General features: G+C 36.5%; 1 protein-coding gene across 3 annotated transcripts in view; it reads right to left on the reverse strand.

The window, feature by feature from the left end:
- KDM3A (lysine demethylase 3A) overlaps window positions 1–16,137 on the reverse strand; it is a 71,316-nt gene that overhangs the window by 12,023 nt on the left and 43,156 nt on the right. For all 3 annotated transcript variants that reach the window (XM_066377762.1, XM_066377759.1, XM_066377761.1), the window contains exons 19-21: window positions 15,282–15,453; window positions 12,820–12,907; window positions 12,044–12,174 (exon numbers count right to left, since the gene is read on the reverse strand). In XM_066377762.1, coding sequence (XP_066233859.1) covers window positions 12,044–12,174; window positions 12,820–12,907; window positions 15,282–15,453 — 391 coding nt within the window. The remainder of the gene's footprint in view (window positions 1–12,043; window positions 12,175–12,819; window positions 12,908–15,281; window positions 15,454–16,137) is intronic.

Consider the following 16,137-nt stretch of genomic DNA (forward strand, 5'->3'; position numbering starts at 1 on the left):
GTTATAAACAAACACAGCTTCAAAACAAAGAGGTATAAAATGATTCTCCAAGCAAATGGCGCCCAGAGAAAAGTGAGTGTAGCTGTTTTCTCATCAGAAAAATAGATTTCAAGATATAAAAGGTATCAAGAGACAAAGATGTACATTTTATTTATTTTTATTTTAAAAATGGTTTTTACTTTTCAATTAAGTTGATATATAATATATTAGTTTCAGGTGTTCAACATAATTAAACATTTATATAACTTACAAAGTGATAACTTCAGTAAGTCTAGTACCCATCTTACACCATACAGTTATTACAGTATTACTGATTATGTTCTCCATGCTGTATTTTACATCCCCATGACTGTTTTTATAATTGTCAATTTGTACATCTTAATACCTACATATTTTTCACCCATTCCCCTAATGCCCTCCCACTGGGCAACCATCAAAATGTTTTCTGTATCTATGAGTTTGTTTCTTATTTTATAGATTTCACATATAAGTGAAGTCATATGGCAGTTTTCTTTCTCTGACTTATTTCACTTGGCATAGTACCTCTATGTCCAAAAGATGAAAATATTATAATGATAAAGGGACAAATCGTCAATAACATTTATCAGTATACACGCATCCAACCTGGGAGCACCAACATATATAAAGCAAATCCCAAGAGACTCCAAGGGAAAAAATTGAGAAAAACACAATTATAAGGGACCTCAACACCCACTGACAACAATTATTCAAACAGAAAGCCAACATGGTAATATTGGCCTTAAAAGACACATTAGACCAAATGGATAGGATCAATATTTATAAAACTTTCCACCCCTAAATGACAGAACATACATTTTTCTCAAGTGCAAATAGAACATTCTCAAAGACAGATTGTATACTGGGCACAAATATGCCTCAATAAATTTAAAAAGATTTAAATCCTACCAAGCATACCTCAATAAATTTAAAAAGATTTAAATCCTACCAAGCATATTTTCCAAATAAAACAGTATGAAACTAAAAATTAAATACAAAGTAAAGCTGGAAAAAAATCACAATTATGTAGAGATTAAACAATATGCTACTGAACAGCTGTTGAGTCAAAGAACTAAGAGATCAAAGATACATAAAGCCTGACCAGTGGTGGCTCAGTGGATAGAGCGTCGACCTGGGGTGCTGAGGTCCTGGGCTTGAAACCCCGAGGTTGCTGGCTTGAGCATGGGCTCATCTGCCTTGAGCACATGCTCACCAACTTGAGCATGGGATCATCCACATGATCCCAATGTCACTGGCTTAAGCCCAAAGGTCGCTGGTTTGACTGAAGTCCTCCAGTCAAGGCATATATGAGAAGCAACAAAGAAACTTTAGTTAAAGTGACATACTACGAGTCGATGCTTCTCATCTCTCTCCCTTCCTATCTCTCTCTCTCTCTCAAAAAATAAAAAACAAACAAACAGAGATACATAGAGATGAATGAAAATAAATATATGACAAACCCAAATTTGGGGGACCCAGCAAAAGCAGTCCTGAGAAGGAAGTTTTTGGCAGGATAGGCCTTCCTCAAGAAACAACTAAAGTCTCACTCTAACACAACAACTTATGTAACTAGAAAAAGAAGAAAAAACAAAAATTTTTTTTGTTTGTACTAAAAATTACAGCAGAAATAACTGAAACAGAAAACAAAAGACAATAGAAAAAATTAATGAAACAAAGAGCTGGTTCTTTGACAAGATAAATAAAATCGACAAATCGCTAGCTAGACTCATTAAGGAAAAAAGAGAAAAGTGTCAAGTAAGTAAAACCAGAGCTGAAAGAGAAGTTACAACAGACATCAGAGAAATCGGGAGTATACAAAAATACTAAGAAAGACTAGACGCCTTCAAATAATAATCTAGAAGAAATAGACAAATTCTTAAAAATATATATATAACCTTCCTAATTGAACCAGAAAGAGCTGGAAAACCTTAAAAGACTGATCATTAGTAAAGAAACTGAAATAGTAATCAAAAACCTCCCCTAAAACAAAATTCCAGGACCAGATGGCTTCACTGGTGAATTTTACCTAACACTCAAAAAATAATGAACATCTATCTTTTTCAAACTCTTCCAAAAATTTCAATAGGAAGGAGGCTCCCAAGATCATTTTATGAGGCCAGCATTAATTACCCTGATTCCCAGACAAAAATGTTACCAAAAAATAAAATTATAAAGATGCAAAAGTCCTCAATAACAACATTAGCAAACAATGTAGTAATTAAATTAAAAAAGATTATATAAGATGATCAAGTGGGATTTATTCCTGGGACGTGAGGTTGGTTCAATATTCACAAATCAATTAATGTGATACACCACATAAATAAAACAAAGGATAAAAATTATATGATCATATCAGATGCAGAAGCAGTATCTGACATAAACCAACATCCAATTATGTGATAAAAACCTCTCAGCAAAGTGGAAACAGAAGAAACATGTACCTCAACATAATAAACATCATCCATGAGAAACCCACAGCTAACAACATACTCAACAGTAAAAACCTAAAAGCACTTTCCTTAAGATCAAGAACAAGACAAGATGTCCACTTTCACCACTTATTCAAATTTGTATTGGAAATCCTAGCTACAGCAATCAGAAAAGAAAATTAAAAGTATCTAAATTGGAAAAAAAAAGTAAAACTATAATTATGTACAGATGGTATTATATAGAAATACCCTAAAGAGTCTATATATAGAAAACCCTAAAGCATCTATCAGTGAATTATTAGAACTGGTAAATGAATTCAGTAACATAGCACATTACAAAATAAATATTCAGAAGTTGGATACACTTTTATCCACCAATAATGAACTATAAGAGAAATGAACAAAATCCCATTTATAATGGCATCAAAAAAAATAAAATAAAATGATAGAGATAAATTTAAACAACGAGGTAAAAAGACCTGTACTCAGAAAATTAGAAGACATTGTTGAAAAAATTAAAGACATAAATAAATAGAAGTATACAGTGTGCTCTTGGATAGGAAGAATTAACATCATTAAAATATCCATATTACTCAAAGCAATTTACAGATTCAAGGCAATAACTATCAAAATATGAATGGCATTTTTCACAGAACTAAAAAATCCTAAAATTCATACAGAATCACAAAAGATGCCAATTAGCCAAAGCAATCTTGAGGAAAATACAACAAGTTGCAGGTACCATACTACTGGGTATCAAACTATAGTACAAGGCTGTAGTAATCAAAACAGCATGGTATTAGCATAAAACAGACACACAGATCATTGAAACAGAATAGGGAGCCCAAAAATAAGCCTATACAATGTATGACACCTATACAATGAGTCTAAAATCCATACCTATACAATGTATAACAAATGAGGCAAAAAAGTGGGGGGTAAAGACAGTCTCTGCAATTAACGGTGTCAGAAAAACTGAACACAAATGAAAAAATAAAAAGAAACTAGACCACCTTTTTATACCATATACAAGAACAAACAAAATATATTAATAACTTAAATGTAAGACTCAAAACCATAAAACTACTAGAAGAAAATATACGCCATAAATTCTTAGACATAACTTGTAGCGTATATAATCTTTTGTGTATGTCTCTTGGGCAAAGGAAACAAAAGAAAAAAAATAAACAAATGGGAATATATCAAATTAAGAAGTCTTTAGAGTGAAGGAAACTATGAACAAAACATAATAAATGGGAAAAGATATTTACTAATGATAAGAGCTTAATATCCAAATTCTACAGAGAACTCATATAACAACACCAAAAACAAAACGAAACAAAACAACAAAAACACAACAATCCAACTGAAAGATGGACAGAGGACTTGAACAGACACTTCTCCAAAGATGGCCAATAGACATAGGAAAAAATGCTCAATGTCACTAATTATCAGAGAAATGCAAGTTTAAACAACCATGAGATATCACCTCACATCTGTGAGAATGGCTATCGTCAATAAATCAACAAACAAGTGTTGACAAGGATATTAAGACAAGGTAACTGTTATCCACTGATGGTGGGATTGCAAATTAGTGCAGCTACTATGGCAAACAGTATGGAGGCTCCTCAAACACTTAAAAACAGCAATCATGTTTCTGGGGTATTTATCCAAAGAAATTCAACAGGCTAATTCAAAAAGATACAGGCACCATTATGTTCACTGCAGCATTATTTACAATAGCCAAGACATGAATGCAACCTAAGTGTCCATCAACAGATGACTGGATAGAGAAGATATAGTAAATATATACAATGGAATATTACTTGGCCATAAAAAAAAAGAAATCTTACCATTTGCTACAACATAGACAGACTTCCAGGGTACCGTATTTCCCCATGTATAAGATGCACATATTTCTGAAAAATTTCAGGTCTAAAAACTGGATGTGTCTTATTACAGTGGTTGTAGATTTTTACTTGCTTTTTCATGCTTGTTTTTGTGCTCATTGTTGTAGATGAATAAAACTTGAGTTCATTAACTTCATTTAATACATTTTTTTTCAAATTTCGGGCCCCAAAATTAAGGTGCGTCTTATACTGTACATGGGGAGAGTCTTATATGATACATGGGGAAATACTGTATTATGCTAAGTGAAAATAGAGAAAGACTAATATCATATAGTTTTACTTAAATGTAGAATCTAAAAAACAAAACAAAGACAAGCAACTTGAGGCACAACAGAGAGAAGAAGAAAGAGACTCAAAAATTAAAAAAAATGAGATAGCCCTACAAGAATTATCTGACTCCATCAAAAAGAATAACATAAGAATAATAGGTATATCAGAGGGAGAAGAGAGAGAAAATGGAATGGAGAACATACTCAAACAAATAATAAATGAGAACTTCCCAAGCCTGTGGAAAGAACTAAAGCCTCAAACTCATGAAGCAAACAGAACTCCGAGTTTTCTTAACCCCAACAAACCTACTCCAAGGCACATCATAATGAAATTGGCACAAACCAATGGCAAAAAAAAATTCTCAAGGCAGCCAGGGAAAAGAAGAATACAACATATAAAGGAAGGCCCATTAGATTATCATCAGATTTCTCAGCAGAAACTCTACAAGCTAGAAGAGAGTGGACCCCAATATTTAAAGTCCTGAAAGAGAGGAACTTTCAGCCACGAATTCTATACCCATCAAAGCTATCCTTCAAATATGAAGGTGAAATAAAAACATTCACAGATACAGAAAAGATGAGGGAATTTATCATCAGAAAATCCCCACTCCAGGAATTACTAAAGGGGGTTCTCCAATCAGATACAAAGAACAAAAAAACAACAACAAAGCCACAAGTAAAAGCTCCAAGCTGCAAGAAGAACACAATAAAACCAAATTTAAACTGTGACAACAACAAAAAGAAAGGGGGGATAGGATGGAGATTAACAGTAGAAAAGGACGATGGAGTGCAAAAGTACTCACAAAATAGTGCGCTACAATGAACAGGGTAGGAACCCTTTTCATTACTTAAAGGTAACCACCATTGAAAAAACCACCACAGAAGCACATGAGATAAAAAAGATAGCAACAGAGGAAAGATGTATGGAATACAACCAAATAAAAACAAAAGATAGAAAAACGAAAGAGAAGGATCAAACAAGACACAAAACTAACAGAAAGCAATATATAAAATGGCAATAGGGAACTCACAAGTGTCAATAATTACACTAAATGTAAACGGATTAAACTCACCAGTAAAAAGGCACAGAGTAGCAGAATGGATTAAAAAAGAAAATCCAACTGTATGCTGCCTACAGGAAACTCATCTAAGTAACAAGGATAAAAACAAATTCAAAGTGAAAGGCTGGAAAACAATACTCCAAGCAAATAACATCCAAAAAAAAGCAGGCGTAGCAATACTCATATCTGATAATGCTGACTACAAGACAACAAAAGTACTCAGAGACAAAAATGGCCATTTCATAATGGCTAAGGGGACACTGAATCAAGAAGACATAACAATTCTTAATATATATGCACCAAACCAAGGAGCACCAAAATATATAAGACAGCTACTTATTGACCTTAAAACAAAAACTGACAAAAATACAATCATACTTGGAGACCTCAATACACCGCTGACGGCTCTAGATCGGTCATCCAAACAGAGAATCAACAAAGATATAGTGGCCTTAAACAAAACACTAGAGCACCTGGATATGATAGACATCTACAGGACATTTCATCCCAAAGTGACTGAGTATACATTTTTCTCCAGTGTACATGGATTATTCTCAAGAATTGCCCTAGCCGGTTGGCTCAGCGGTAGAGCGTCGGCCTAGCATGCGGAGGACCCGGGTTCGATTCCCGGCCAGGGCACAAAGGAGAAGCGCCCATTTGCTTCTCCACCCCTCTGCCGCGCCTTCCTCTCTGTCTCTCTTCCCCTCCCGCAGCCAAGGCTCCACTGGAGCAAAGATGGCCCGGGCGCTGGGGATGGCTCCTTGGCCTCTGCCCAGGGCGCTAGAGTGGCTCTGGTTGCAACATGGCAACGCCCAGGATGGGCAGAGCGTTGCCTCCTGGTGGGCGTGCCGGGTGGATCCCGGTCGGGCGCATGCGGGAGTCTGTCTGACTGTCTCTCCCTGTTTCCAGCTTCAGAAAAATGCAAAAACAAACAAACAAACAAACAAAAAGAATTGACCATATGTTGGGCCACAAAAACAACATCAGCAAATTCAGAAAAACCGAAGTTGTACCAAGCATATTTTCTGATCATAAAGCCTTGAAACTAGAATTCAACTGCAAAGAGGAGGAAAAATATCCCACAAAAATGTGGAAACTAAACAACATACTTTTAAAAAATGAATGGGTCAAAGAAGAAATAAGTGCAGAGATCAAAAGATATATACAGACTAATGAAAATGACAATACGACATATCAGAATCTATGGGATGCAGCAAAAGCAGTGATAAGAGGGAAGTTCATATCACTTCAGGCATATATGAACAAACAAGAGAGAGCCCAAGTGAACCACTTAACTTCACACTTTAAGGAACTAGAAAAAGAAGAACAAAGACAACCCAAAACCAGCCAAAGAAAGGAGATAATAAAAATCAGAGCAGAAATAAATGAAATAGAGAACAGTAAAACTATAGAAAAAATTAATAGAACAAAGAGCTGGTTCTTTGAAAAGATCAACAAAATTGACAAACCCTTGGCAAGACTTATCAAGGAAAAAAGAGAAAGAACTCATATAAACAAAATCCAAAATGAAAGAGGAGAAATCACCACGGACACTGTAGATGTACAAAGAATTATTGTAGAATACTATGAAAAACTTTATGCCACTAAATTCAACAACCTAGAAGAAATGGATAAATTCCTAGAACAATACAACCTTCCTAGACTGAGTCAAGAAGAAGCAGAAAACCTAAACAGACCTATTAGTAGAGAAGAAATAGAAAAAACCATTAAAAACCTCCCCAAAAATAAAAGTCCAGGCCCTGACGGCTATACTAGCGAATTTTATCAAACATTCAAAGAAGACTTGGTTCCTATTCTACTCAAAGTCTTCCAAAAAATTGAAGAAGCAATACTTCCAAACACATTTTATGAGGCCAACATAACCCTCATACCAAAACCAGGCAAGGATGGCACAAAAAAAGAAAACTACAGACCAATATCTCTAATGAATACAGATGCTAAAATACTAAACAAAATACTAGCAAATCGAATACAACAACATATTAAAAAAATAATACATCATGATCAAGTGGGATTCATCCCAGAATCTCAAGGATGGTTCAACATACGTAAAACGGTTAACGTAATACACCATATCAACAAAACAAAGAACAAAAACCACATGATCTTATCAATAGACTCAGAAAAGGCTTTCAATAAAATACAACACAATTTTATGTTTAAGACTCTCAACAAAATGGGTATAGAAGGAAAATATCTCAATATGATAAAGGCCATATATGATAAACCATCAGCTAACATCATATTAAATGGCACTAAACTGAAGGCTTTCCCCCTTAAATCAGGAACAAGACAGGGTTGTCCACTCTCTCCACTCTTATTTAATGTGGTACTAGAGGTTCTAGCCAGAGCAATCAGACAAGACAAAGAAATAAAAGGCATCCATATCGGAAAAGAAGAAGTAAAGGTATCACTTTTTGCAGATGATATGATCCTATACATCAAAAACCCCAAAGAATCCACAAAAAGACTACTAGAAACTATAAGCCAATACAGTAAGGTCGCAGGATACAAAATTAACATACAGAAGTCAATAGCCTTTCTATATGCCAACAATGAAACAACTGAGAATGAACTCAAAAGAATAATCACCTTCACAATTGCAACAAAAAAAAATAAAATACTTAGGAATAAACATAACAAAGAATGTAAAGGACTTATATAATGAAAACTATAAATCATTGTTAAGAGAAATCGAGAAAGATATAATGAGATGGAAGAATATTCCTTGTTCTTGGTTAGGAAGAATAAATATAATCAAGATGGCTATATTACCCAAAGCAATATACAAATTTAATGTAATTCCCATCAAAATTCCAATGATAGTTTTTAAAGAAATAGAGCAAAAAATCATCAGATTTATATGAAACTATAAAAAACCCTGAATAGCCAAAGCAATCCTAAAAAAAAGAATGAAGCTGGGGGAATTACAATACCTGACTTCAAACTATATTATAGGGCCACGACAATCAAAACAGCATGGTATTGGCAGAAAAATAGACACTCAGACCAATGGAACAGAATAGAAATAAACCACATATATATAGTCAAATAATTTTTGATAAAGGGGCCAAGAACACACAATGGAGAAAAGAAAGCCTCTTCAATAAATGGTGCTGGGAAAACTGGAAAGCCACATGCAAAAGAATGAAACTGGACTACAGTTTGTCCCCCTGTACTAAAATTAACTCAAAATGGATCAAAGATCTAAACATAAGACCAGAAACAATAAAGTACATAGAAGAAGACATAGGTACTAAACTCATGGACCTGGGTTTTAAAGAGCATTTTATGAATTTGACTCCAATGGCAAGAGAAGTGAAGGCAAAAATTAATGAATGGGACTACATCAGACTAAGAAGATTTGCTCAGCAAGAGAAACTGATAACAAAATAAACAGAAGGCCAACTAAATGGGAAATGATATTTTCAAACAACAGCTCAGATAAGGGCCTAATATCCAAAATATACAAAGAACTCATAAAACTCAACAACAAACAAACAAATAATCCAATAAAAAAATGGGTAGAGGACATGAACAGACAATTCTCCCAGGAGGAAGTACAAATGGCCAACAGATATATGAAAAGATGCTCCTCATCTTTAGTTATTAGAGAAATGCAAATCAAAACTGCAATGAGATACCACCTCACACCTGTTAGATTAGCTATTATTAACAAGACAGGTAATAGCAAATGTTGGAGAGGCTGTGGAGAAAAAGGAACCCTCATACACTGTTGGTGGGAATGTAAAGTAGTACAACCATTATGGAAGAAAGTATGGTGGTTCCTCAAAAAACTGAAAATAGAACTACTTTATGACCCAGCAATCCCTCTACTGGGTATATACCCCAAAAACTCAGAAACATTGATATGTAAAGACACATGCAGCCCCATGTTCATTGCAGCATTGTTCACAGTGGCCAGGACATGGAAACAACCAAAAAGCCCGTCAATAGATGACTGGATTAAGAAGATGTGGCACATACACACTATGGAATACTACTCAGCCATAAGAAATGATGACATCGGATCATTTATAGCAAAATGGTGGGATCTTGATAACATTATACGCGAAGTGAAATAAGTCAATCAGAAAAAAACAGGAACTGCATTATTCTATACGTAGGTGGGACATAAAAGTGAAACTAAGAGACATTGATAAGAGTGTGGTGGTTATGGTGGGAGGGGGAAAAGGGAGAGGGAAAGGGGGAGGGGGAGGGGCACAAAGAAAACTAGATAGAAGGTGACAGAGGACAATCTGACTTTGGGTGATGGGTATGCAACATAATTGAAAGACAAGATAACGTGGACTTGTTGATCTTTGAATATATGTATCCTGATTTATTGATGTCGCCCCAATAAAAAAATAAAATTATAAAAAAAAAAAGAAATAACACCTGCTAAAAAAGGCACCAACAAATTGAGCAATTAATTTCTAGGGAAAGGCTATATGACAGTTGTACTTCATGCAGGGAATCTGTTTTCTCAGTTACACCCGATTCTCTTATTTAACAATCAAAATTAATTACTTCCTCAATTACTGGCAACTTTTGGTGCTATCCTGGTTTCTTGACTTATCACTGCTTTCTGAGAGTGGTTTTTCAACTCCCTACATTAATAGGGTTATTGGTATTTGCTGTCTCTCATGCAAATCTTAAGGCTGACATTCCCAACACTCAACAATACGAGAAGCATTCTTGCATCACCCATTCATATCAGGCAAACCTTTGATTCACCAATTCCTTGACAATCCATGCTTTGCCAAGTGATTGCTAACTCAGGCTCAAAACCGTGAGAATAATACCTTTTCAGTATCTACTTCTATAGCTATAAATATAGAATATATTAAATAATCAATATAATAAGTCTATATGTATTAATTATAACTTATTATACCTAACTTACATGTATGTATTTCTTAGTACTTAAAATAAAATGTCTTATAATTGTTTAACAAAGATTATAAACCGAAATAATCAGGGCTTGTACCTTTAAGAGCAATGTGAACTAATTTTTGCTAAAATGTGTAAAAGTCATAAAAATAAATAAATAAATAAATAAAAAATAAAAAACAAAACAAATGAACAAAGAAAACAGAAACAAGCTTGAAGACACAGAGTACAGACTGACGGTTGCCATACCATGCTTTAGGAAGCAAACACAAAATTTTTTTAATAAAGGAGAGGGAGGTTGGGGCTGCATAAAAAAGGTAAAGAGATTAAGAAGTACAAATTCATAGTTACAAAATAGAGGGATGTAAAGCACAGCATAGATAATATAGTCAGTAGTATATATGTATGTATGTGTCAGGTGAGTAGCAGACTTATCAAGAGGATTACTTCGTAAGTTATATAAATCCCTAACCACTATACTGTACATCTGAAACTAGTATAATATAGAATGTCAACTGAAATTGAAAGAAAAAAGTGCACTTGAAATTTGTTTTTAACCAATGTTACCCCAATAAATTAAAGAATTTTTAAATAGGACTACTAATAACATGTAAAGATTTTACAATATATTATTAGGTTTAGAAAAAGGAAATAGTGCAGCCCTAGCCAAGTGGCTCACAAGATAAAGCATTGTCCCAGCGCACGAGAGGTTGCAAGTTTGACACCCCAGTCAGGGCATGCACAAGAAATAATCAAGGAATGTACAACTATAGGAAATAACTAAGTCCAAAAAATGAATTGATGCTTTTCTCTCTCTCTCTCTCTTCTCCCATCCTCCCTATTCCTCTCTCTGTCAAATCAATGGAAAAAAAATTTTTTTAATTGCATATGCCCGACAACAACTATGAAAAGGAAACACACACACATGGCCAAGGAATAAAAGTAAATATGTAAAAATGAAGCCTACTCGACGTTTTGTTTTAGGTGAGCAGAGATAGTGAGGCATAATCCCACATGCACCCCAACAGAGATCCACCTGCAACTCTATCTGGGGCCGAAGCTTGAATAATGAGCTATTTTTAGCGCCTGAGGCTGATAACACTCCAACAGAGCTACCCTCAGTGCCTGGGGCCACATTCAAAACAATCGAGTCACTGGCTGTAGGAGGGGAAAAGGAAGAGAAGGGGGAGATGGTTGGGAGGGTGGAAGCAGATGATCACATCTCCTGTGTGCCCTGACCAGGAATCAAACCCAGGATGTCCATACGCCAGGCCGATGCTCTATCCACTGAGCCACCAGCCAGGGCTTAAGTCTATTGCTTTGTTACCTGTTTGGATTACAATGTTTTTCATCTCTCTCTCTCTCCTAGAATCAATTTTACAAACATTTTGATTTGCTTTATTTCCATTACAGTTTTTTCAAGTTAGTCATTTCCTCCTTACCATAAGCATTATACATCTTGGGACCGAGATCTGGCCTAACAAAGTAGTTTGGCAGCCTAGAGGCCAAGTTCAGTTTGCCATCTCTCCGTGTGTACTCAGGCAGTGGAATGTTGGCCATCAGATCATCAAACCTGGTACAAAACAAAGAATTTGAAAAATAAGCTTGTCTTTCTAATTCATTATTGTGTGATTAGTTTTGTTCCTTCTACACAAAAGGAACAAAAATATTTGTGCTCATGAAGATGGAGACAGTTTAACATTAAAAATATTTAAAATAAGAATTATACTAGTTATGAATAAGGACATCTTCTTCCTTCTTATAGCACAGAAATGTATCAAAATGATCTGGAATATTTCAGACAAAAATTTTGAGCCATGAATTCTGGACACTCAGGGATTTATTTATTCATTTGTTCTGAGGATCCTTCAAGGTTCAAGTTCAAATCAGGAAAACGAATCTACTAGTCTAGCTGTCATTTCTAATGCAAGACATGACTTTATCACACTGAACAATGGCAGTTCTGATCTACACACCTCCCACTCAGCATTTGCACATCTGAGCCGCCTCTTCCCTAGCAGAGCACTAAAAGTCTGTAACTTCCTTGCACTTAAACATACAATCTCCAAAGTTTATGGACTAGAAATGAAATATCAACCCCAGTAAAACTATGGGAACTTACATATTTCTCTGAAAATCATTTTCTCACTATCTCAAAAAAGAATTTATCCTACCAAGTCAAAGACTGAATCATCTACCCCCAAGACCATAACCATACCTGGAAGGCATCATATCTCTAAAATCCTCTCCTGGTGGCCAGTCCTTAAGTTTTAACACCATTGGTTCTTTGTCATTTTTCAATCGGTCTGGAAAATAATCAGATTAACTGAATTATTCCTATTGATATCTCAGAAACAGACCATAATTAATGGCAAATTAGCATTTTATGCTTAACAATGCAAATATAATTTAACTCTGCAAAATCTTCATAGCCTGATACATTTTGTATGTAAATGTCATTTTTCTTTAATAGTCCCCTCCATCAATTGCTAACCATTCTCTACAGTGCCAAGAAATCCATTTGTACCCAGGAGGCAGCAAGGAGGAGCAAACTAAAGATCCACCAATTCATTTCTATCAGAAGCCTGTCTTTTCTAGATGCTTATTAATCGCTACTCATTCTTTGAGATTTTAGACACTCTTTTTTATGCATTATATATAAGTGGTGTTCTGACAGCTACCCCTCTCTCTCAAATCCAGTCTCCTTCTTGCATCTAGAGTTCTGGAAGAAATGAGTAGCTCCCCAACTAATGAACAGTAATGTACTTTAACAATCAAAGACTATTCCAGTTTTCTGTGACTAGCGTGAAATAGAAATGACTTGTTTACTGAGAGAGACTGAATCTAACTGATGTTCTGTCCAGGGAGAAGGAGGGCCAACAGGACCCACTCTCTGACCCCGTCTTCTGGATGGTACACATAAGGCTTAATCAGAACTACTTTCTTGTAATAGAACTATTACCTGTTGCAGGTAATGCCAAGGAACCAAGAACCAAGGAGCTCTAATTGGAAAAGATATACTGATTATTATGCTTAACAGCAATGACAACTATTATTTCATTCCTTGCTGTGTTTCAGTCTCTGCTATGTGTTTTAAATGAATTAATTCTTACAATTAAACCCAATATCCCAGTAAGATTAAGCACTATTTAATATTCCCAATTTTAGATGAGGAAAGTGACAGACACCCAAGGTTATCCAGCAGAATTGGAACTGCAACCCAGACTTCAGAGCTTGTACTCTTGAGGACTAACATTTGTATAATAATATAATGTTTTTTCAGTCAACCAAGCACTGTTCTTCCATAACCTAGTTTAAATGTGTGCACCCTCCAGGGGGCAATAAAGACAGGAGATCATAGGGTGCAGTGTGCGTTCGGAACACCAGCAGCATTTCAGTGCGGGTGGCATGCTGGGGTGTGTGCAAACAGGATCATCAATATGGAAAAGGCAAACTGCTGTTGACTCTGGAGAGTTTGGGCCCCTGAAAAAATTAAATCACCACGTTTAAGACAGGAGTTGAACCCAGGCCTAACTGCATAGTACACTGTGGTTGCTGTGTTACAGGTCCCCTTAAAAGGACTCGCTGCCTCAGCGGGTCACTGCCGTTCTCAGGGCACCAGCATCTAGGCGGGGTAACAGCCCTGACATCGCCCACTTTAGCCCACTCTGAGACAGTGAGGGGCGCAGGGCAATGCTTGCTCCAGAACTCCCTGGCACACTGGTTGAGGCTTTGCTGAGTCTGCATTGCAGCGGACTCCTTTTCCTGCCCAGTCCTGCCCCCACCTCTGTCGTCATGTCACAGGTATTGATCCCTAGGTAAATGTCTTCTGTCTGACACTCCATCTTAGCATCCACCTACAGAAAAACCCCATCACGTCTTATGTAATAGTTATAATTTTATTACAAAGTTTGTTGAAATTATGGGCCATAATCTATCAATGTGGGTAATAGGGAATAAGGAAGGAGACTGAAAGGTGAAAGTATGTCTAAAAAGGATGAGAGTGATGAATGGGCATACTTGAATTACTCAATCTGAAGACTGCACTGGCCAAGCCTTCCACCAGCCGGGGTGGTGGCATGGTGACCCACTGCTGTACCGATGTGACCCACAGGGCCCAGTGTGCACTTAATATTATTGGAAACACTGAATGCCAATCCACAGAAAGGGCTAAAGCTCAGCACAGGCCATACAAGCCTTCTTATTGCCATAGTCCCCCTGATCCACATGAAGTAGACAGTGATCAAGAGACCCTGTATTAAAAGAATACACATTCCTTGGCACCTTCCGGTAAGTCTATTTACCTTGTTAAGCAATAAAAATAAAAAAGGCTATGTGAAGGTGAGATACACAATAAAACCACCAGCCTTGGGTCCCGAACCCTGGCTTTGTGCCCCTCCTGCTGGGCACAAGTGGAAGCACAGCACACCTGCCACAGGAGGGACATGGAGGCACCTGAAGAACAGATGACTAAAACCTCACCACTCTAAGAAACTACAAAATGAATTTGCCTCATTTCAAAAACTTAAACTTTATAAGAAGAAAAGGAAAGAGAAGACACTAGTTTTAAACTCCAAAATCTTGGAAAATGCTGTTGTTGCCACTGAAGTGTCTCAGGTTCCTGCTATTCCTGTGCCCCTCCTGTCACTTCAACACTTCTAAAAGGTCTTTAATACATACTTGGAACATCTTCAAATCCGTCCCAGAAGTCTCCTACTGTGGCTCCTGTGATGATTTCATTGGTCCGACAATTAACTAGGTCGACTTCCTGACTTCCAAACTCTTTCCTGAAGGATTCGGGTTTCCAAAGTTCAGTGTTCAGCTTGTGATGCACTCCTGACACCATCACTGGCTAAAGAAAAGAACAAAGACTTCAGTCTGAACTCCTCCTGCTCTGACCCCACACCTGGGCAGCTACTAGTTTGTTTCTGGGGTCATCTTGTCTCAGACCCCAAGTGCCAGCTTGGACCTCTGAGCTCCCACAGCATTTCCTGTCTCTGCCACCCATCTGTTACACATACCCCTGCTCAAAACCTATGTTAGTAAGGATAAACCTGAATCAGATTCCATTTTTCACAGAATACCAGTGCCAAGGCTCAGGGCCAGCCAGAAACTGTAGAAAGACATGCAGGAGAGTCACATCCAAACACAGTGCTGACACTGGCCTCCAATCTGCCGCTGCTAGGCAGGAATATGGACCCAAGATGGCCAAGTCCTTAGGTAAGGTGAGCCAAAAATCTTGAACTTTGTGAAATAGCTGACTAAAATATTGGCAATGAGTTCAATTTTTAAAAAACATTATGTTATCCATACTGGTGGTCTAAATTTAGTCTGTCACTATCATCATGAGCAAACTTTCTTAGAATCCAAGGGCTGAAAATATTTTTTAGAATTTTGTTTGTTTAACACATACATTTTTATTCTATATGGCAATTCCCAAAGTCCTAGCCTTGTCCAAGAGCAAAGTACTCCTTTAGTGAGAACTCCCCATTTAGCCCCAAAGAGAAGCCAAAGATTCAGAGAACAAAAACCAAAA

This window comes from Saccopteryx leptura, chromosome 3, assembly GCF_036850995.1.
Source record: "Saccopteryx leptura isolate mSacLep1 chromosome 3, mSacLep1_pri_phased_curated, whole genome shotgun sequence".
Taxonomy (NCBI): domain Eukaryota; kingdom Metazoa; phylum Chordata; class Mammalia; order Chiroptera; family Emballonuridae; genus Saccopteryx; species Saccopteryx leptura.